The 23,822-nt window shown below is 45.0% G+C and overlaps 1 protein-coding gene across 3 annotated transcripts in view; it reads right to left on the reverse strand.

Annotated features, from left to right (window-relative positions):
• IRF7 (interferon regulatory factor 7) overlaps positions 1-23,074 on the reverse strand; it is a 29,362-nt gene extending 6,288 nt beyond the window's left edge. Inside the window, exons 1-10 of one of the 3 annotated variants that reach the window (XM_077321372.1) lie at positions 22,954-23,074; positions 20,932-21,050; positions 19,333-19,495; positions 17,006-17,192; positions 14,240-14,331; positions 13,295-13,343; positions 10,210-10,356; positions 7,612-7,821; positions 5,314-5,529; positions 1,422-1,808 (exon numbers count right to left, since the gene is read on the reverse strand). In XM_077321372.1, coding sequence (XP_077177487.1) covers positions 1,422-1,808; positions 5,314-5,529; positions 7,612-7,821; positions 10,210-10,356; positions 13,295-13,343; positions 14,240-14,331; positions 17,006-17,192; positions 19,333-19,495; positions 20,932-20,957 — 1,477 coding nt within the window. In that variant the 5' untranslated portion in view covers positions 20,958-21,050; positions 22,954-23,074. The remainder of the gene's footprint in view (positions 1-1,421; positions 1,809-5,313; positions 5,530-7,611; positions 7,822-10,209; positions 10,357-13,294; positions 13,344-14,239; positions 14,332-17,005; positions 17,193-19,332; positions 19,496-20,931; positions 21,051-22,953) is intronic. The other 2 variants (XM_077321373.1, XM_077321374.1) reach the window with 2 other exon arrangements.
• Between the last annotated feature and the right edge of the window lie 748 nt (positions 23,075-23,822).

The raw sequence follows: 23,822 nt of genomic DNA on the forward strand, positions 1-23,822 counted from the left end.
GTTGGTTTTTTAAGGTGCTACTGGACTCAAATTTAGCTCTTCTACTGCAAATGAACTTGGCTGCCACCCTCAATCTTATCAGGTAATCAAGTTTAACTGAACTGCAGGTATGTATTTAAGTACATACTGCACGCCTGTTTCTTTTCTAATGTGCATTATTAAGTGACGGCTGTGCAAGTTCATACAGTATGTCTGGGAGGCAGCTAGACAGCCCAAGCCCATTGAGAGACACTCAGGATCCAGGGGGGTCAGGTAGTCAAGTGTAGCTCTGCAATAGTGGAACATAATTCTAGGAGAAATTTGATAGCTTCTAAAAAACCCTTGCAAGCTTCTATAATCTGAGTGTTGGATAACAGCTTTAAGATAAATCAACCAAAGAATGTGTTTGTGATGTCACATTTTGTTGGAAGTTATTGGTAAATGCTTTTTTGATCTGTAAAAGGGTTTCATGTCTGAGTGTCTCTGTGCTTTGGAAACAGACATGCCAATCTAGAAGAATGAACGTGTAGATTCTTAGCAGAACTTCAGCACCCAATAGATCAATATGGGTAGTTGTGTCAGTCTGTTTGCAGCAGCAGAAATGAGCAAGAGTCCAGCACCACCTTAAATATTAACAAAATTTGTGGCAGGGTATGAGCTCCCGTGAATCACTGCTCACTTCTATCTGACTCACCTCCATCCAGTTCCCTAACACAGCTGAATAAAGGAATAAGCATTTTCAGAACCTGGGCTGGTTGAAAATTACAGCAACCGTTTGTATGACAGTCTACTGGGTGCAGTGTACTTCTTATGAAGCTGTTCTGAAATTGTGCAATATGTTTAAGGCACAGCTTTTTTGGACTACGGCTAGTATAAGGGACTTTTCCTGACATGGTTACAGGCTGTAGTGTCTCAGAGCGTGGCTAACAAGTGCATGATGGAGTAACGCTGCTGATGCTGAGCAAGCCGGTGTCTTGAGACAGTTTCAGGGCTCTTCTGTAAGGGCTATTCCTGGGTTCTGTGATGGAAACAGAGTGCAGGACAAACACAGAAGGTTTGATCGAACCATCCTCCCAGTAGCCTTCCGTAAATGGAAGAGACACTTAGTTTTGAGGAAGGCTCCTTAGACTGGAGAAAGGATTCAAACTGAAGTCAAAAGGAAAACTGGGATAGGCATATTTTAATAAATAAGACTTGCTTCATGGAATGATATATTGCAATGAACAAAAAACCCAAAACCAAACTACCAAGACTGGCAGCGTTTGACACTGCCAAGACACATGCCAAGATTCCAGTTCCATAACCTATACTCCAAATATAGTCCAAATATGAACTGTTTTGCTTGGCAAACAATGACAACAAGGATAAGCTCTATAACTATCATTTTAAAACAAGAATTCTGTGTAAAATAATCTAAAAATACCACATTTCTAGAGAATCACCTTGCCAAAATTGCACGTAGTCAAAGATCACAGTTTCTTCATTCCGTTGCAAGCATTTGAATTGTGAATGCTGAGTTATGTTGTCCAGCTGCTTAGAGAATGCCCAGTAGACTTTACATTTATCCAGCCGTCTCGCACAAATCTTGTGGTCCTTTTCATACAGCAGTAAGCCTGTTGCCTGCAGCAGGATCAAAGTATTCCTTACTTGTTTCTGATCAGGAAGCTCTTTGGGGTTTGGGAACTGTATTATCTGGGTGTTGCCGAAAGTAGGGTCACAGTGGTGATGCTTGTTGTAGGTAAACATACAGCTGTTGACTGTCACTTCTGTTTCATGCAGTAGCTTCCCACGATAATATATGGATACATCCAGATGATAGTTGCCAGCTCCTGCAAGAAACAAAAGTGCCCTTATTCTTGTAGTCTAACTGGAAAGGGGATGGGTGGGAGGAGACCAGAAGATGACAGAGTCTAAATCAATTAAGGGTGGTATCACAGCTTAGAGAGCAAGACATGTGGCATGGGAAAGAAGGCACAGCCCTGAAATATTTTATAAGGCTGCTATTTGCATGGGGTGGTACCCAAACTGGTAGGTCCTAATTTCTCATGATTTTTAAATTTTATTTTTATTTGTTTACGTTTGACTTCTATACCACCCAGAAAGCTGGCTCGCTCAAATTTGAATTTGTAAAGGTCTTGTTATTGCAACTGTCATGCGTGTTGTTCTCCCCGGTGGATTGGGTATAGGCACAGTTCAATAGACCCAAGAGTTTGATCAGAGTCATCAAGGAACTGGATCTGCTGGTAATCATGGACATCGCTCTGATTTCCCATGCTTTGTGGGGGCAACACTGCTGGCTAGATGGAGGGGGGCTTCGTTAGTTGCTGATAGTTAACTGTTAATGTTAGTAATTTTATGCTGTTTTATTGACTGTCTTTAATAATATACTAGGAACAAAGCCCATATTTAAAAATGGGCATGTGGAGGGTTGGGGAGAAGGCAGCAGGGGCGGGCGCAGCGCAGGAAGGGCGATGGGCCCGGCAGGCTCCAGGCCGGGACTGGAGCGTCCAGCGCGGCAAAAACGGCCCCCAGGCCCCAGGGAGGACACCTTACCTGGGGCCCGGGAGTGTTTTCCCTCCCCCCCATGGGCAAAATCGCTCCCCAGGCTCCGGGGAGGGCGCTCCGCGGCTCTGCGAGCCGCAGGCTGCCTTCCCCGGAGCCTGGGGAGCGTTTTTCTAAGTCTATTCCCGAAGAAAAACACTCCGCAGGCTCCGGGGAGGGCGCTCCGGGGCTCTCCGAGCCGCGGAGCGCCTTCCCCGGGGCCTGGGGAGCGCTTTTTTTCGGGGCTCAAGTTTGAAAAACGCTCCCCAGGCCCCGGGGAGCATTTTTCCTTGTGGCTCGACTGGCAAAAAGGCTCCCCAGGCCCCGGGGAGGGCGCGGGGGGGGCTTGGTGAGGTGGCCAGCGGCCTTCCCAGGGTCTGGGGAGCCGTTCTGGGGTAGAGGGCGGGGGCCAGCGGGCCTACCTTCGCTCTCGGCGGCCAGCAGAGTAATGGCCGCTGGAGTGAAGGTTAGCTCTCGTGGTGGGTGGGGCGGGTGGGTGGGGCGCCTCCCAATTGGTTGTTGGCCGGGCAAACAGCCAATCAGCAGCCACGCACAGCTTGGGCTGTTTGGGGCTGGACTGACAAGCGGAGGGCCCAATCGGGAGGCCTCCCGATTGGGCCCTCCGCTTGTCAGTCTAGGGGAAAGGGGCCTATTGGCACCCTTCCTCATCCCGGACAGGCCCCGCCCTTGGGGCCCTTACTGTTTTATTTCTTCCGCTCCGCGAGGAGCGGTTAAAGATAATGATGAAGATTGAAGACAGCTTTTTAAAACAATAATGTTTGGATAATAAGCAAGTAAAGATGGAAGATTTATGAAACCAGGAAGTCACATCTGGCCAGACTTAAACTGAGAGAACTGGGCAACTTTGAATAATTCATGCTCTGCCTGCATCTCAACAGAACCCTTTTTTAAAAACAAGAAACCCCTTTATATCAGCCCTAACCACCCAGTTCTGTCATGGCATAGTCTGGACTCAATGGACCATGGCCCTCAGAGACTTATGCCTCCCACAGTAGGAATGCTAGCCTCCAGGTGGGACCTGAGGACCCCTGGAACAACACCTCATCTCCAGACTGCAGAGATCAGTTCCCTGGAGAAAAAGGCTGCTTTGGAGGTTGGACTTTTGACATTGTGCCCCACTGAGTGCCCTGTTCTCCCCAGCCTCCACTCCCAGATATCCAGGAGTTTCCCAGTCTGGAGCTGGCAACCTTCCCCTCCCCACCATCTCGCCTGTCCCAAAACAGGTCCCAGAAGCCACCATTTGTCTCTCTGGTGATGCCTATATATAACCTCTCCACACACACAAGTCTCTTCACAGAGCAAGCAGCAGGAGCTTCCCACAGTCCTTTCAAGCCTGGAAATGGTGCTGTTTGTACACCTGCAGGTTTCAGCTGACCTTCCTCACAGTCCCAATCCAAGTTGCATCCATACACACTTGGGAATTCAGTTCTGAGCACAAATCCTCCAGGGTACATTCTCTGACAAGACCCATAATGGCCACCCATAAGGACACTATACTGTGTCATTAAGGCCTGAAGGCAAAAAAGATTAGCAGCAAACGTCTTTAGAACAGTCATGGCAGGAATGCTTACTTAGCATTCTGCAGAAGTTACTAAAGTCTACATCTACTGCAATTTAGCAACCAAAGCTTTTTTAAAAAAATGGTCTTAATTTTCCTTCTTTCCCTCCCTCCCTCTCCCTTCCTTCCCTCCTTTCTTTTGATGTAGTGGTGGCAAGCCAAGTATGATTCCCCATTCCTCCACCAGATGCAGCCAGTTGGGTGATCTTGGGTCTGATAGTGCTGTTCTCACAGAGCAGTCCTGTCACAGCCCCACCTACCTCACCGGGTGTCTGTTGTGGGGAGAGGAATGGAAGGTGATTGTAAGCTGCTTTGAGACTCCTTTGGGTAGAGAAAAGGCATAAAAAACAACTCTTCTAAAAAAACTCCCACAGATCTCTAAAAGGAGTCTTCCCATTGCAAAAACTGTTGGGAGAATGGAAGAGAAGATCCTGTTTCCATTCAGCAAGGGCACAGCTCTTGTGCAAATTGAAGTGCTTGTCAGCAACTAACTTCACTTCTTTAAGCTGCAGTGAGATTGTTCATGCGCCCACAAACACACGAGCTAGGTACAGGACTCTGGATATATATGTGGAGATTTGCATGAGTGGTAAAAACCAAAAGGAAGAACTCTGGGCAATCTATTTTACAGCCAGTATCTTTTGCAGCTCTCAAAAACAACCCCAGAAGCTGCCATCTAGATCAACCCTTCCTCTCGGGCAAGATTCCGATAGACCTGCCTCTTTCCAAGTAGGTGGAGGAAAGTCTACTTTTACTCCCAAAGTCTCCTTTCTTATCCAGCACCTTCCTCCTCTTCACAGCAGCCATTTTGCCCTTAAGCAAAGGACATGAGTCAAGACAGCTGGCAGGGGGGTGGGATTGAAGCTTGGGATCAGGGGCAGTGCTCCCCCTCCCCCATTTCCTCTGCTGATCAGGTTTGGGTACCCTATGGCTGCGGTGGTTCATCTGGTGTAGCCCGTGGGGCTGACAAGGCGCCTGAAACAAAGAGCTCTGAAAGTAGGAAGCATTTCAGCACCCACATACTGGGACACTCCACACACTTCCTTTCAGACAGAAAGCAGGCATTGCCCAGGCACTTCCAAACAGCAACCAGGCCAGTTCTGCCCACAGACATTCACACCACAGCAGGAGCAACACTTCCTCCTCAGCCCCAGACAGATGATGTCAGGCTGCTCCCCTAGGTCCATATTTCAAGCAAGAAAGCCTCGGCTGACCTTCATTGTTCTGCAACGGAGCAACGTTGAGTAGGGGCTGTTCTGCTGGACAAGGGACAGCGGTGGGCACAAATGAGTTCTGCTCTATTGTGGCCTGTTGGCTTGCTGGCATTGGGTAGTCATTCCCAGCTGCGATGTTCATCACGCCATTTCCCTGAGGTTCCTCATTCACAAAAACGTTCTGGATGAAGCAATTGTTATTGTATGGTGTTTCCCCTAATACAGAACGGGAACATCTTAAATACCATGATGCAGTGAAGTGTAGCCATTACTATGACTATTAAACCCTGACTTGTAGCTGACTATCACTAGGAAATGCCCCCCCTAAAAAAAACCAAAAAACAGATCACTGCAGACAGGGAAAGAAGCTACAACAAATGTGCGTGCCTAGAAAGCCCCACATTACCCAAGATCATTTCATTTCAACTTGACATGTAAGGCTAAAAGAAGATCCTGGTAGCATCTTTCTCTAGAAGAGACATAATGAGACCTATTTCTCAAAACTGAATCACAGGACTGAAAAACCTGTAGGGACCTCATAAGGGACCTCAAAGTACCTGCTTTATTGCAAAGGAACTTCAAGAACAGGCTAGAAGGGGAGACTGCAGAAACGCAAGTTACTACAACAGTCAAAACAATGGAATACCCTGGACTCAACAGGGACACTGATTTCTTATCTTACTTACCTCATTCAACTCTTACATCCACATTCCTTACAATCCCTTTCTTCTTTTTATTTTATTTGGGACAATGAGACTGTTATGTGATGTAAATGGTGTGTAATGTAATTTAGACAAGATAACAACTCAGCACAACTTGTCACTTGCAGGGATGCTTCCATGCTTGAGTGGAGAAGGATGGAGCAAGCAGCTAGTCTCTTTTCATTATTTCTTTTCACAACTGGGAAAGTGTCTGCCATTAATTACTAACCTTGCTATTTTTATTTCTCCAATGTTTTGGTGAGCTGTAACTGAACCCAGACCAATTAGCTTTTTTTTTTTTAGCAAAGAATTAAAAAGGTAAAGGTATCCCCCGTGCAAGCACCGGGTCATGTCTGACCCTTGGGGTGACGCCCTCTAGCGTTTTCATGGCAGACTCAATACGGGGTGGTTTGCCAGTGCCTTCCCCAGTCATTACCATTTATCCCCCAGCAAGCTGGGTTCTCATTTTACCGACCTCGGAAGGATGGAAGGCTGAGTCAACCTTGAGCCGGCTGCTGGGATTGAACTCCCAGCCTCACGGGCAGAGCATCAGACTGCATGTCTGCTGCCTTACCACTCTGTGCCACAAGAGGCTCAAAGCAAAGAATTATCATACTGCATATTTAGGATGTTGTGATGATGTTTACTAATTTGCTACTGATTTGCTTTCTCCTTATATCTCTACTCTTATTATCCCTGTTCCATTGTTTGAGGAAGAGTGCATCTATTCGAAAGCTCACGCCTTGAATAAACCTTTATTGGTCTTAAAGGTGCTATTGGACTCAAATTTTGTTGTGCTCAAAACTGAGCAATGCTTGTTTGCTATCCAAAAGGAAGTGAGCCTGGCGAGGCATTTCTTGGTGATGACAGCTTGGATCCTACTCAGCATTTTCATGTGCAGAAGAACTTTCCCCCAAAAATTTAAAGATACAACAAAGCCATTTCAAATCATATGTATATTTGAGGAAATAAGCACAAGAGGAAGAAGGAAGGTTGTGCAGTGTAGAACGAAAATGTCCCTTCTGTCGTTCATAGTGAACTATCATATGTTCATTCTTGGGGCTCCTTCTGTACACTAGAAAGGCCAAATGGGAAGGGGCATTCCACCAATACAGAGCTGACATTGGCTTTAAGAAGTCCTAGCAAGCACAGCTCCTTTTTCTTTTAGTAGCATCATATTGGAGAAGAGCTCCTTCCCCCACCTTAGAGACACAACACTTCATCACTCCCTGTGGCTGAGCTCCCTGTCCAGTCTTGTTTTCACCAAAGTTATAAGTCTAACTGTGTCTTGAACTGCAACACAGAAAGTTCTGAGCACCACACACACAAGTAAATCTAGTTCCACTTCAGAGTATATAATGTTAAATAAATAAATTTCTACTATATAATGCATAAAACATTATTCATTCATTCATTATATTTATACATTGTCCTCCCCAGAGGCTCAGGGAGGTTTACATAAAACATATAAACAATACCTTGGTACTTTTGAGCACATGTGAATGGTACATTAGACAACTACCATGTAGGAGTGTTCAAACCCCTATAGTTAAGACAAAGCAAAAAAAAAAATCAGACTGCAGACAGCATTACTCACCAACATTAAGTTGATCTTGACCAGGAATGGCATTTTGTTGGATGTACTGCAACAGAAGTGTGGGAGAGGACTGGGAATTCACATTTGGTATGGACATGGGTTCATAGAAGCTGTTCTCCACAGGTTGATTCAGCACTCCATTTGCTAATTGCAGGCAGCTATTTTGGTCAACATGAGGGACTGTCTGACAATAGACTTGTTCATGTGCAACTTTTGGGAGCAAGGGAAAAAAGAGAAGGAAACGTCAGTAGTGGAAACCTCCTCTGCCCAAAACATACTAGAGACAACACATAAAGGACAACCAAACACAACATCAGAAGGGTGTGCCCTCAAGCAGTAAATTAGATAACAGTGCATAAAGGAACTGCCTCACCCAACACAAACTCTCCCCCTCCTTTCACCTTCTGTACTGGGGTACCTAGATCTAGCTGCTCAAGGTTCGAATAGTATGGCTCTAGACCACCTCTTCCCCTTGACCACCCACTTTATACCTCACACCAGAACAGTCCATGGGAAAGAAGAACAAATGTTTTTGTGACAGCCAAGCAGGTGAGGTCCTGGTGGAGAGTGGCTGGAGGTATATTGGGCTGGCCTGGAGAGACGATACAGGCCAACATCAGGGACTGGCAGAGACAAGTAGGCTGATTCTGGCCAGACATGCATAATGTGGAATGAGGGTGGATTGTAGCCTTGGCATCATTGGCTGGGGAATGGGTGCTGTAGGGTAGCGATCCCCAACCTGTGGGCCGCGGACCATATGTGGTCCTTCGACTAATTGGAGGTGGGCCCCGAAGGACGCCTTCTCCCCCCACCCCCCGGCCCTTTACTTCATCCCCCCAGCCCTTTACAACACACTTTATTGTTGTGGCATGTCTGTATCTTATTTTGAAGGGATGTTTAAACATTACCATAGCAATCAGAGAGTGCTAGGGCAGTGGTTGAGAGTATAGGAGTAAACTACCCCCCCCCCCATCGGGCCTCAGTAAAAGGTGTTGAGTGGTCCCCGGTGATAAAAAGGTTGGGGACCACCTGTAGGGCATGCATGGGCCCGAGTGGGCTGGTCATGGAAGAGAAGAAATGCTCAGGGGGCAGTGCCCGTTGCTAACGGGGGTGATTAGGCTTGCTTGGAGACGGCCTATGGAGTAGGGTCTAGATCCCTTGAAGGTGAAGTGGGTGAATGTAGCCAGGCAGATATGTCATGAGTAAAGCAAGCAAAGTGCAATCCATATGTTCTCTCTGCCTCATACTGCTTAATGTATTAGTTTTAAGAATATTATGGACATACAGAAAAAGCTAGACCTCATTCCAATGGATGTGAAAATCTATCTAATGCATAAAATTTCACAGCTTCAAGAGTGATGGATTTGCTACTATACTTAGGAATAAAGAAAGAGTTAAAAAGTTCCTCAGTTCAGAAAAAATGATTCCCCAGCCAAAAATGCTTCAGGATGCTTTGGGCTGATCCTGCGTTGAGCAGGGGGTTGGACTAGATGGCCTGTGTGGCCCCTTCCAACTCTATGATTCTATGATTGTTACAGCGGCATCAAATCTTCTCTGTCTTTTCTTTTATTCATCCGGGGCTCAACTTATTTATTTAAATTTATATACTGCCCTCCCCTGAGGCTCTGGGCGGCTTACCTGAAACATACAGGAACAGGAACAATACAGTATAATTCAATAATCATGACAGATGAATAACAATTATAACAGCAATAACAGAGAACACAGTGATTAACAACCTCAACTTTTTAACAGTCCCACGGTTGTTCAGGTCTGTGACTCATTGAACTGTGTAATGGCAAGGTGGTCATGCAGTTTCTATGGGGTTGGTAACTGGATCGACATACAGGGGAATCCAATTCAATTCTACTTAAATTCCTGCACTCTTTCCAACTTCTACATTCCTTGACCTTGTGCCCTGGTATATGTTTAGTATGTCATAGTTCCTTATATTGATGTGGAAACACTTCTGCTGGCACACTCTCCATAACGGAAATGATAACGGACATGACATCTGTTTGTCCTGCCTGTGACAGGCAGGGGAAAGAGGGAGTGCACTAGAAGATGTGGAAGGAGCCAGCCACAGGGTGGGCAGCTGAGGTGGCGGAGGGCCAAACAGGGTGGAAGGGCCAGCACTGAGTCCCACTTGCTGCACAGCTGCCACCATGCCCATTCATGCTCTCCCCGTGCCCTGCCTCTGTCCGAGGCCGAGTGCCCCGCTGTCCTTCTTTGGCCTTCAGGTCAGGATAAAGGGATCTGGCCAGGGAGGAGGCAAGGAAAGGGAGCCCGGGAGAAGGTATGTGTTTCCACATAATCTGTGAAAATCAGAGTGTCACTAATCTTTTTTTTTTGGGGGGGGGGGGGGTAGGTGCATGGTACGAAGTGCTTGTTACAAGATTGATATGCCATAACCCTTGGTATGTATGGATTTAAAACGTATCGGTGCTTGCAAACCCTGGGTTTTGGGTTTGTCCCAAACAGCATGCAGTACAAACAGCATGCATGATTTGAAGTAGCAACTGTGCAGCAGTTGTTCACTAGTGACCAGTTTTGGTACTTAGATGCTGAAGGCATGCAAAGATGTCAAACTAGACCTACCCAAAAGATTATCAGTGTCTCCCACTTGGACAGGGCCCCATGAGACCTGCTGAATTTTATTCTGTTTTAGGTTGGCTTGCTGAATAATCCATTTGAGTGTATCAGCAGCACATGGGTAGCAGTTTTCAGGAGCATTTTCATTTTGTGCTGTAAAAGACATATACATTCACATTACAACATTTACATTGAAAGAAGTTAATTCTGTCAACTTTCTTTCTTATGCTGCTGGGCTGAAGAGCAAGCCCATCTCACCTGTCTATGAAATCAGAATTTTGCAGAACGTGGCATAGAACAGCACAATCTTATCAGATCATGGAAGCTCAGCAGGGCTGGTACTTGGATGGGAGACCCCCAAGGAAGGTTGAAGAAAAGCAATGGCAAACCACCTCTGCTTCTCACTTGCCTTGAAAGCCCCTTGCTGGGGCCACCATAAATGTTGGCTGCAACTGGAGGGCAGTTTACATAACATGTACCACCATTATGCCTGCCACTGCTCTGTGCCAATGTATGCCAAAAGAGCGGGGCACCTAAGCTTCCCACACAAATAGAAGAGTTGGATTTTATATTCTGCTTTTTACTACCCAAAGGGGTCTCAAAGCAGCTTACAATTGCCTTCCTTTCCTCTCCCCATAACAGACACCCTGTGAAGTAGTAGGGCCAAGAGATCTGAGAGAGCTGTGACTGTCCCAAGGTCAGAAACCAAAAAAGGCTAACAAGAAGGCCTAATGCAGGTGCACCATAAAGCAGTGGTCCCCAACCTTTTTATTACCGGGGACCGGTCAATGCTTGACAATTTTACTGTGGCCTGGGGGGGGTATAGTCTTTTGCTGAGGGACATCACTGCTGCCGCCAGAGTCCCTACTCCACTTGCTTTCCCCCCAGCCATGGTAGCTGCTGGAGAGCACCAAAGGTGAGCCGGCGGCAGAGTGGCAGGGCAGCCCCCAAGGCAGCAGCCAGCGAGAACCAGGAGGAGCCGTGGACCAGGATCGACTGGTCCACGGACCGGTCCCGGTCCACGGACCGGGGGTTGGGGACCACTGCCATAAAGTTTCTAAAATTTAACATAGTTATAAAAATACCAGCATTTATTAATAAAACAATTTGAATTAAAAACACCCAAAGACTTTATACATAGCTTCAGATAAAATCTGATCTATGAACATACTAGCTTGGTGTAGTGGTTAGGAGTGCGGACTTCTAATATGGCAAGCTGGGTTTGATTCCATACTCCTCCTCCACATGCAGCCAGCTGGGTGACCTTGGGCTCACCACAGCACTGATAAAACTGTTCTGACTGAGCAGTGATATGAGGGCTCTCTCAGCCTCACCCACTTCACTGGGTGTCTGTTGTGGGGAGAGGAAAGAAAGGGCAAATGTAAGCCACTTTGAGACTCCTTTAGGTAGAGAAAAGCAGCTTATGAGAACCAAATCTTCTAATGTCTCAGTGCCACTGACAAAAACCCATTTTGGTACTGCTGCTTTTATAAGTGGTATGACATACACATAACTACAGCATTCAGGAAATGTACAATAGGTTTTGTAATATATTTGCTCCTTTACACAGACAGAACCATAACAGACATAGGCAATGGACACTGTGTGGACAGTCACATATATGGCCCAGTGGGCCAGATAACAAATGGAGGCTTCTATATTCTCAGAAACAGACCGTCTCAAGGCAAGAATTATTTTTTCCCCATCTTGCACTTTCAGCACCCACATTCATGTCCTTTAATCAAGTATGGAGACAAATGCATGGAAAGTATGCTGGGGGTCACCCAGAGGGCTACATGTGGAGGAGTGGGGAAATTACTCCCTGTTCTCCATATTAAGAGTCCGCTGCTCTTAGGCACTCCACCACACTAGTAGTACATTTGGACAAATGACTCAGAACAGCACTAGTATGGGTGCTGAAATGGGCCTACATTTTAATTAAAGCAGCAAAGAGGGCATAAAAACTTGCTGAAGGTATGTGATTATTAGTAAGTTAAGTATTGGAAGGAATGAATCATCAATGGATCGCCATCTCAGGTTTAAAGTTCATCCTTGTTCCCCAATACCAGTGCCCTCCAAAACTTTCGAGTCACTCACCAAATGGAGAAGAAAGCTCAGTGCTTTACTATATTTCAACACTCTCTCTCTCACACACGCGCGCAGCTACCGTATAGTGGATCAGATCAGTATTACCTACTCTACTCCCCAGGATCTCAGGCAGGGACCTTTCACAAGGTCAGTTTTATAAGCTGACCTTTTAAAACTGGAGATGGAACCTGAGCTCAGGAGATACTTTACCACCTAGCCTCTGACTGAGCAGACTGCTTGCTCCAAATAATGAAATTTTTACTCTTGTTAAAAAATAAGGGGAAACAAATTTCAGTTTAATGAACACAAAATATTATTCTAACAATTTTAACAAGCTTAGTAAGAAATCATATAAAACCTATCAAGTCTTATCCAATTTGGCTAAGCTGTTCATACCTATCAAGGCACAACTGACACTGATGCCACCCAAGAGGTCACCATTATTAGTTCATATGTGATTGTTGACTTTGTCAATTTCTTTAATGCAGAAAGACACAAATTACAGTCTCTAGATTCTGCATATTAATTCCCTATGGCCCAATCTTTCTAGGGGGTTGGTAACATATTCAACTGCATCAATAGCCACTGTCCCAAAACAGACTTTTTCCAATCCTCAGGAAAATGTAGTTGTCCTTATAGTCACAAAGGAGGAGAATTAGACGATGCACTAGGTGGCAACTAAACAAGCTGAACTGGATCCTGTTGAGGACATCTAAGCTTCATAAGCTGAAGACCAATGGAAGATCATCTTATTGTGGTTGCTGATTCCCTTTTGTGGGGATGTTTCCCCAAATACACGGAAGTTCTTAAGTAGCAGAACTGATCCATGGAAAAAGTTCTGACACAACAGTAGTGCAACACCAAGACCAACCAATATTACAACAATGAACAAAAGCTTATTGGTTGCCTTGTGCTTCCAGCAGATTACATGGCTACATCTGTACCAGTTCATTCATATTTTGTCACCACAAATGTCAAGTATGCACCACATTCATCAGTATACCTGGGCCTAGATTCCCCAGAGACAGACTTCCAAAAGTAACTTCTATCTCCTGCGGTAAAAACAAGAGAGTATTTCAGTTTCATATACACTAATGAGATAAGCACCAAAAAGACCATTACATACTCTCCTGTTCATGTACGTTGGGGTTTCCAAATTTCATGGCATGAACATGGTTTGGGGTGAAATGAAAGGAAGTTTCCATTCTATCCTGAGTGGTTTCTCCCCATACCCCCACATGCAATGTTTAAGTATTTGAGATTCATACATTAGTAGGAATCGCCACACTCAAGGCTTAAAGCAACTCTTGAGTAAACAAGAGTTTACACTGACCACAAGATTCATATCTTGATATTGTTTTCCATTAACAAACACAGCATAGGGGAGAATCAAATTCAATTTAAGCCTCACGTGCAAGAACTTTCCTGTTTATTATGGAAGTATACTGAAGACAAGAATTTCATGTAAAGCTACTTTCTGGCTAATGTTGCTCATTACAAATCCAGTTGAAGTTTCAAATATGAGAACCGTCTTAAATTTATAGCTGTTTAAACAGTCAGTCTAAGTTCTTTAGTTTTGCAAAATGCTGAGATGAAAATGCTTAGTCAGAAAAGTATTTTTTTTTAATTACAAGTAGTTAGTTTAGAGCCTGCAAAATTTAGGTGCAAAGGAGAAATCGCAATGTAGACACAGACCTCCATCAGTGCTTCACCTCCTTTCTTGCCTCATGAGGGACAACTTGGCAGGCATTTCTTGAAGCTGATGGGTGGTCCTTACAAAGAATGGCTGCCCAACCACAGCTGCTTTGCCAAGATGAATGGTCATAAACTCTGCAGTGAGCTATTTCACGGAGCTATTGCGTTTCCTCTTTAGTTTTGCCATGATCTACCAATGAGAGTGAACTTAATGACCTTCAGTCTTTCCATTCCTCTGTGCCCTCTATTGTACCTGTGGTCTCGGTGCCGGCTGGGGAAGAGCTGGGAGTCCTTCGTTGTGGGGGTTGATGGGTAATGGATCATCATCAGGGTCACTCCCATTGTCTTAAGGGGGGGGGAATCAGAGTTATTCCAAAGTAAAGTGTTCAATACACACACAGATGCACTGTTTCATGTACAGGCTAATTATTCCTATGTTTGGAAACACTAAGATTAATTCCAGGTTTCTCCACTTTCAGATGCTCACTGTGAGACCTACAGGGCCAGGCTCTGGAAGACAAAGTCACTTCACCTCTCCGGCCAGTGTTACCTTTGTCTCTGAAGTTCCACCTTTTGTTCTATAGATTCTGTTGTATATAAAGTTAATAAGAGTGGGGAGGTCAGCAGCACTAGACTAACCTGAGATGCTGATCATTTCTACCCTCACACCTCTAAGCTAATTTCACATCAGCATAATTATTTTGTCAAGACGCTCTGCAATTTTGGCCCTCCCTTCTAGGAGAGCCTCTCTTTCTGGAAGCCTGTACATTTCTAGCACCCATATACATTTACGACACACCCATCTTTTACCCTGTGCTGTAGGCAATCAGGTTAACTGGACCTGGTTTTTTTTAAAAGCAGTATAAACTTTTAAATGAAATCACAAGAGCCTTCAGAATTCAACAGAACATAACATATAGCCAAGTGTTTTTCAGAAAGGAGAACTATAAATGCTGCAAAAATAAACAAAGTGAGCATGCGGGAAACAGTGACTGCAAACAACACATCACTCAAAGCTGGAGTCCACCAGCAGCTGTGTGAAACAGTGCAGTGCATTTGACCAGAGAACTATCACAGAGGGAGATGGCTTCTAACCCCTCCCCCCTTGCTTGCTGTACTTTCTTATTTTACAAGAAGTTTTTGCCGTGGGGGAAAAACTACAATACTGATCCTCCATACAAGAGATGTGGAAGGGAGTGCAAAGCTCTGAGGCCTGTGAAGAGAGGCAAGATGCGAGATTTGCTGCTGTATCATGGAGGGAACCCTGGAGGATTTTTTTTTTGCTTTCAACTCTGGTGGTTTTCAGTAGCCCACATGTGTGAATTAGGACTTACTCCCAAGCATTCCTAGGACTGCTACTCTAAATCTATTTTTCCTAGTTTAAAGCTCAGTCCAAAAGACTATTTACCTTTCAAAAACATTTAAAAACTGTGGTTTATAAAATGGAGTTCGTAGATTTAAACCTGTCACTGACCTTTTTCAAGCTGCTTTGGAAGCAACTGTTCCACAAATAATGAAATCTATGTTTTTTTAATTTAACCAAAATGTTTAGGTGGGCTTGAACAAGAAGTTGAAGTTAACAAGTAGTTTGATCCACAATCCAGCTGCATTGCACTATAAAGATTCATGAATAGATCCCTTGATACATTGTTCATCCTAAAAAGCAGCTGTAGGAGAAGGTACATTCAGACTGGGCCATGCTAAGAAAGGTGTGTGAGGGATAACTCTTCCCCCTTTTTCTGAACAACAGCACTCTATCTAGGAACCCTTCCTGGGGCTAATTGTGGGCAAGTGGTGCTTCCAACAAGGAACACAGCACCTCTCCCCTGCACACACAGTTCTTTCAAGCAGATAGTCCCACACCTGCACCTGTCTTTTATGGTCAAACATCAGGAGTTGTGTTCAAGGATTTCTAGCATAGCATGCAGTGTGGTCCAGCGATTGCAGTTTACATCTTTAACAGATGAACTACATGCTAAAGTTCCTCACTTAACCACAGGGGACAGAAGAACTATAAGTCATTCCACAAAACCTCAAGGGGGTGGAGGAGAAAAGAACATACTCTGAGACCTAAAAAGCCTCTGAGATATGAAGAATTGGGGGGTTTTTGGACTCTGCCTTTTCTACTCGAAGGGGTCTCCTGGCATCTTACAATCTCCTACCCTTTTTCTCTCCACAATAGACACCCTTGTGAGGTAGGTGAGTCTGAGAGCTCTGAGATAACTTTGACTGGCCAAAGGTCAACCAGCTGGTTGCATATGGTAGAGTAGGGAATCAAACTCGGACCTCAAGATTAGAGTTTGTTGTTCTTCACCACTACACCAAACGGGCTATTTGACCAACAATATGAACTATATTTCTAACTTAAGAGTGCCCATAAAAGATGTTGACAACCACAGTTTAGAACAAAAGGATACATTTTCTCTACAGAGTATTAAATGCTCCCACAAAGCAACCAAGAAGCCTGTGTAAGCAAGTTGGAGCACAGTGCGTGCCTGATTGCATGAATACCTCTAGGCCAGTGGTTCTCAGCCTGGGGGTTGGGACCCCTTTGGGGGTCAAACAACCCTTTCACAGGGCAACCAGCTTGGCCGGGAGTGCACCATCCACACAATAGCTTTGCAGGGTACATCAAGATAGAGCATTTGTCTGTCTGAGCAGTGGAAAAGAGCAAGATTGGCATGGTGGGATAAGAGGCAGAACTGAACTGAGAAACCCCAGGGAAAAAAAAACAATTTCTATACCATCATGAGCAATGGATCTTCATGCCATTGGTGAATTTTGGTTTAATTTCTGTGAAAGCACACTTGCATAATTTTATGGTTGGGAATCACCATAACATGAGGGACACCATAACATGAGGGTTGCGGCATTAGGAAGGCTGAGAACCACTGCTCTAGGCTTCTCTCATTCTCACAGTCCCCTTCCCATATGCCCAGGAAAACTGAAGTGGGCTCCACTAAACCAGAACACAAGATCCCTCTTGTGAATTCACTCCAGGCAGCCCTGTTGCCCTTACTTGGATCAACAGGGGGGACTGCTTCCGGTGCCATGTTGATTCTGTACACATGATGAGGATGAGGATCTTGCACAGCACTCAGTAACTTAAATTTGTTTGTACTCTTCAAGGCATTGCGAAAGTTGGTCTTCCACCTAGATGGGTTTGATGAACCTTCCTCATACTTTCCACCAACAGCAGCCCATGCCTTTCATGTGGACAGACAGGAATATAAAAGAGTATATAAAGTGAAATAAACCCAAACAAACAGGATCTACTAAAATATACCAGATGTTAAGCCACAGGTAGAAAAGCTTTGTTAATAGAAACGTCTCAAGCTCATGAAGAACAGACAATAATCCAGAAAATTATGGATCCCATGGAATACAATAAAGGAAGATTTCTAATGAAAGAAAAACACTGTCACTAAATAATTTGGAAGAATTATATATCTCAAAAAAGAATTTACACATTCAGTAATTCCTCCAGAGGCTTATTCCCTAGCTTTCAGAGGTAAATTACGCAATACAATCTACTGCAACAACGAAAGTTCAAACTAAATCAGTTAAAAACCCTTAACATTTCCATTATGAATATTTTAAGTAAAAAAATAGGAGTATTAAAAGTAGGAGAATATCCCTAATATTAAGGACACAATTATTACTGAGATTATTAACAGACCACTGCATTGTTTTTCATCAGCTAAATCAGCCTCTCTCAACTTTTTAACCATTGAGAAAACCCGGAAACATTCTTCAGACTTTAAGAAACCACAGAAGTATTGTGATCTTGCAGAATATGGTTGTGAAGCATAACTGTAGTTGTCCACCCAGGGCCCCACTGCTTCCATCATTGGCCATTTGGGGAATGGGTTGACATGGTCATATCACCCAATACATCTAACAATTTAAAAAATATTTTTAAAAATTAATTAATTCCCACCCATTCAGGAAACCCATAAAAGGCCATCAAGAAACCCCAAGATTTCACAAAACCCTGGTTGAGTGAGTAAAGTGCTGAGAAACTTTTGCCTGGCTGGAACTGGGTACTCCTTCATGTGCTGACAGGTGCATTTAAACGCCTTTCCAACTGGGCAGGCATTTAATTAGAGCAGGCAAAGAAAGTGGTCAACGCACTGATCAGGTGAAACTCTGAAACGTTTCAGATTTGCCCATATCCGAAACCGTATGAATGTTTTTTTTACACATGCTTATTCCCATTAACTAGCAACTGCTTGAATGAAATTTAAGAAAGAGTCTACAATAAAAAATACATCTCTGCTTGTATGGGTAAGTAATTAATGTGTCCTCATCGTTTTAGTGTCAACTCTGGTTATCTCGTCTCTCCTTCCTCTTCCCTCTAGAGCAGCAGTCCGCAATCTTTTTAAGATTGCGGCCCGTTGCCAAGGGGTGGGGGGAGAGGGCGATCCGGGGCCCCACGCAAATGTGCATGCGCGGACCAGCCGTGCATGCGCATTTGCGCATGGCGGTGGCACAAATGCACATGCGTGGCAGTTCCGCACATGCACGTTTGCACAACCAGCATGCCGGCGGTCGCGCTTCCCTCCCCCACAGCAAGAAGCTTGCAGGGCCGCGAGCTAATTGGCCGCTTCAGCTGGGGTTGATGACCCCCGCTCTAGAGGCAGGGGCGGGGTGGGGATGGGGGGTGTATTTTTGTGCCCATTTTAATGGGGTTTTAATGGGTCCTTTAACTGGACCTCTGTAACCCACCACGAGCCAGTTCGGGAGTGGCGGGTAACAAATTTAATTAATAATGATAATGATAATAGAAATTAACTAATTGATTTTCTTCTTATTTGGGAGTGTAATAAATATGAGGGCTGGATCAATCCTATTGAAAGTGTTCCAAGTTATCTATTATTAAGGGTAGGGTGAAAGATCCCTGGTGTCTTGAGTTTTGTCCCCCCATACAGACGTTTTTAACTGAGTAGTTATGGAGATCACAGTCCTAAAATGTTCCCACTAAACAAATCTGAAAGGATAACCAGACCCAAGTTTTCCTGGCACAAATTCATCAATCACCCCTCTTGAAAACAGAAAATACAAGCTCACATTTTAAGCCCTGCTCATACTAAAAATGTATACAGGAGAAAATGAGCTTGCTTTACTGCTCATCCCAGATGGGTGACATCCCGTGTGAAATCCACATTCCTAACCACGTACACAAGTACTCAAGGGAAGCTACCCAAAGGCAGCTTCAGGATGTTTTTCAGAGGCAGATTACACTACATGTTACCCCAAATAATGGCTTTGCGCATATACCAAAGAACGAGTTTTGAGCCTGGGAAGGGCACACAAGAAGCTGTTCCTAGTGAAAGGGATTCATACCTGAAAAATCCTGTAATCATCCTCCACAAGATTCTTTCTGGAGCTGTGTTTCCAAGGGACACGAAAAGTTGTGCGATTCTTATCCAGCCAGCGTAAACCTTCATATGCTCCACTGTCAATCTGATCAACCAGCCAGTCGAAGAAACGGACCTTTTGTGGGCCCCTACAATAGCAACATTTGACTTCTGAGGAACTGTAGCCCAAGAACCACTGCAACAAATCCTAAAAATGAAGGATGCTGGAACTGCAACAGCTCATGCACAGCATCTTAGAAACACGTGGCAAAATAAACACGAGGTTTCAGTCTCCACAGCAACTACAGAAATCAATACTTTGGCAGTTCAGGTCACTTCTACTCATTGTACAAGTGGAAGTCCATGAGTTATTTATTTATTTATATCCTGCCTTTCTCCCCAATGGGGCCTAAACGCGGCTTACATCATTCTTCTCTCCATTTCCCCCCTCACAACATCCCTGTGAGGTAGGCAAGGCTGAGAATGTGCGACTGGCCCAAAGCCACTCAGCAAGCATCCATGGCAGAGTGGGGATTCGAACCTGGGTTTCCCAGATCCTGGGCTGAAACTCAGACAGGTCATTGGAATGATAAGCTTCTAGAGCTGGTGGACTACAGCTTAGCTGGATGCGGATTTTACTGCTTGAAGTACAGTAAAAGTGCTGAATCTTAACTGGAGTTACCTGCCTTCTTCAGTGTCCCCATGAGGACACAGAAAGAACATCCAATTAGAGGAGGATATTGCACAAAGTTTAGGGAAATGACAGGATGGTTAAATTTTATTGTGCTACAGTACTGTGGAATTATGGTTGTTGCGCAATTAATTCTTGCAGTACACATGGTATTCTGCACATAGATCTTAATTTATTTCAATGCAACAGAGGTATCTGGTGATAGTAGGTCTTCCTGTCATCCCCATGCCCCTTTGGTTTCATCCATCCAAAAGGGATGAGATACTCCCTGTGGGCACCTCCTGTCCCAGGGAATACTGGGCTGTACATCTTCTCTATATTCTTGCCTCAGGACTGCAGTAGTCTATTTCTAGTTTGTTCAGATGAAAACACACTTTCCAGGTAATTCTAAAGTGAACAAGTGATTGGTCACAAAGAATACACTCTGTACTCACAGCAAATTCCAGTGAAGACCTGCAGTCTTTTCCTTAAGGGGTTATATCTTAGATTGCAGGTACAATATTCACTATCCTAATGTTTATTGGATTCAAGGTCAGGGCATAGATTTTTTTTTTGTTAATTTACCAAAACATTAACAAACTCACGCACTCCCATCATTCATCTGATGGTTAGTACATCATTTAATTTAAGTACTCATATTCAGTATCCCTTGTGCTATTCCCACCTAAACAATTATTTTGGAGACTTCATAGTGTGTATGCAGTGGCTAATATTCTGTTGCTGTTTTTAATACATTTCATTTTTTTAAAGTTCTTAGACCTGAAAAAAAAATTTTTTTTCTGTATGAAAATTCCACAAGTACACAGCCAACCGATACAGTTGTAACAAGCACTGTACAGAAGCCCACCCACAGACTTTCACCCCAACCCTATTTTAAGAATCAGGAGGGCTCACTTTTCATTTGTGGATGCACACATCATGGCTTGAGAAAGTTGGAATATGATGGAGTGTGTATACTTCCGGATGTCCTCTTGAATAAAGGTGAAACCCCCTCTAGCAGAACCTCTAGAGACCTAGAAGGGTTAGATTACTTTAGCAGACCTGCAATATTTTCATCAGAACATAATTACTGTTTGGCTGAGCTGCTGAGTGTGTATAGGATACTGATCATCTTGTGCTTTTCTGACCCATAGCAATAAGTTTTTTGACTGGGCCATTATAGCCATCTCTGGTAATAGAAGTCAAACCAAGGTCATACAGTTAGGATAAGTCTTTGTTCCATGCTGCCCAGCAATTAGATGGCAGAGTTGGGAAAAAGAATTGCAAGAAATCAGGAGAGCAAAGTGCAGATTATGAGCCACCTTGACATCATAGATTATTACAGATTTTATCCAATTTGATTTTTTTGTCTACTTTGAGGGCATATCTGTGTACTTACACTCAGATCTTTTGCAATCACAAACATGGGGGGATCTGATTTAAAGGCAAAAGAGGATGAATACACATAGAACCACAGAACTGGAAGGGACTACACAGGACATTAGTCCAACCCTCTTTAGGCTCAATGCAGGATTAGCCTAAAGCATTCTGAAGGTTCCATATTTCTTGGATATAGGCTGGGAAGTTTCAAAGGAGGAAATATTTAACTTAACCTGACTCCTCAGAAGGGCACTTTGGCAATTTGAGCCTCCGGGGAGGGCGGTATATAAGTATGATAAATAAATAAATAAATAAATAAATAAATAAATAAATTTGTTTATCCTCTTGCCAAGCTGCTTTCCACACAGTTGGTGATCAGCAAGCACAATAATGCTCCACAACAAATGCTGCAGTGACAGAGCATCAGTTGATTGACTTCATTTGTAACCCATCTTTCTCCCCAATGGGGGTGTCTCTCTCTCCTAACAACAACCTTGTGAAGCTACTTAAACGCTGAGTGTCTCTGACGTAGGGGCTCCATGGCACACTGCTATTCAAACCTGGCTCTCCCTAAGCTTAGTCCAATACTAACCACTACACCATAGCGGCTATCCAGTTTATGGGGCCACAGTGTCTAGGAAAAGAAAGGACTCGTTCCAATTATAGATGGAGAAAGGCTTGCAAAATAATCATGCAAACCATTTGAATACCTGCAGCAAAAAAACTAACTAACTTCTAATGAAAGTAAGGAGGAAAGATGAGATTTCGCTGGCTACAACGCCTGCAGAGGTTCTAGAAAACAGGAGCCCCAAAATTAAGCATTTGCTTTTCGACCAAGAAAACGGGGCGTGTTAACTTTCATGCGAGCCTCTGAAGAAGACCTAACAGGAAGGTGGCAGAACGACCTAGGTTTACACAACAATTCACCATCCGACTGAGAAGATAACGCTTGAAAAAACTGCAAACCCTCAATAAGTGTCGCGACCACTTCTTCCAGCACAGCGGTACTGCCACTTCTCCGCCCTCAGTGCCTTTTCGATTTAGGCAGGAGGCTTCTAGACAGTCGCTCAGTTCCTCAGCCGCGGAACTCCACCCAGTTTCCAAAAGGCAGAAGCAACCGGGACGCCTCGCAGGGGGGGGGGGGGGGCGTCCGCGCTCTCTTGGCTGCAGCATTTAAGCGGAACTAAGCCAGACGAGGGCACGGCAGGTCACCGCCTACCGCCGCCAGGCATTATCGGGCGGGAACAGACGAACGCGGGGCTTCATTCGCGCCAGGGCGGAGGAGCCGAGAGCCACAGATTCCCAAATAACTTTCGTCCTCCAAATGGAGATCTCCCCCTCACCTGCCTCCAGGGCAGCCAGAAGGTCCCCAGGCTGGCTAAAGTTTACCACTCTACCAAACCTGCACAGGCGTTTACTTAACAAACAGCCTTTAAAATGATCAGGGGAGGAAGGAGATCGTCTATGAGAGCATGCAATGGATCTGCGGTTTTCCTTTCCAGCTCAACTATCCTTCCCCCCTCTTTGTTAAAAGTCAAAGGAGGAAACTCCCGTTACCTCTGCCAATATCGGGCGAAATCAACCGCAGCGCAGCCAACGAGTGAGCAACTTCAGCACCACCGCGCCCCTGCAGAGACCTTATGTAGACTCTCCGCGCTGTCTCATTGGTTCAAGGACTACTTATCTGCACCAATCAGGAGCAACCACCTTCCTGACCACGCCAAGTCCCCCCGCCCTCCCCCCCGCTCTGTCAACTCCTTTCGGAGGCGTCTTTTCTTTGCGGCGGTGATGCAAGGCTGTTTGGGCCGCGGCCGTCCGGAGACGGGACTTGCCTGCCTGTAAATCACGTGACCTCCATGAACCTGTGGTTTCCCTTTTCTTCCTGCCGTGGCGCGTGGCCGGCGACCCCTGGGCTCTGTGGCCGAACGCGCTCGCTAGCCCGCCTTTTCGTGGCGAAGAGCTGCAGAGAGCCCCCCTGCTGCTGGGCTGGACTAGAAGGAGCCCATGGAAACGAGGAAAAGAAACTAGATGTGCCAGGGGCCGCAGTAAGGCCGCAGGCGTATGCTTTCTTGGATGTACGCTTCACAGAGTTCCGTAGAACTTCCTTCACAGCCGAATAAGCATGCGGTGCATTCCGCCTCAATGGGACTTTCCACGGAGCAAACGAGGGATTGAGTTAAAAGTGTAAAGGATGGTCTTGTTTTAAGCCATCCTGGTGTAGTGGTTAGGAGCAGAGGTTGCTAATCTGGAGACCTGGGTTTGATTCCCCACTCCTCCACGTGCAGCCAGCTGAGTGATCCTGGGCTAGTCACAGTTCTGATAGAGCTGTTCTCACAGTACTGTTTTCCTCAACTCTCAGCCCTGCTTATCTCACAGGATGCCTGTTGTGGGGAGAGGAAGGGAAGGTGATTGGAAGTTGCTATGAG

This window comes from Paroedura picta, chromosome 2 (genome assembly GCF_049243985.1).
Source record: "Paroedura picta isolate Pp20150507F chromosome 2, Ppicta_v3.0, whole genome shotgun sequence".
NCBI lineage: Eukaryota > Metazoa > Chordata > Lepidosauria > Squamata > Gekkonidae > Paroedura > Paroedura picta.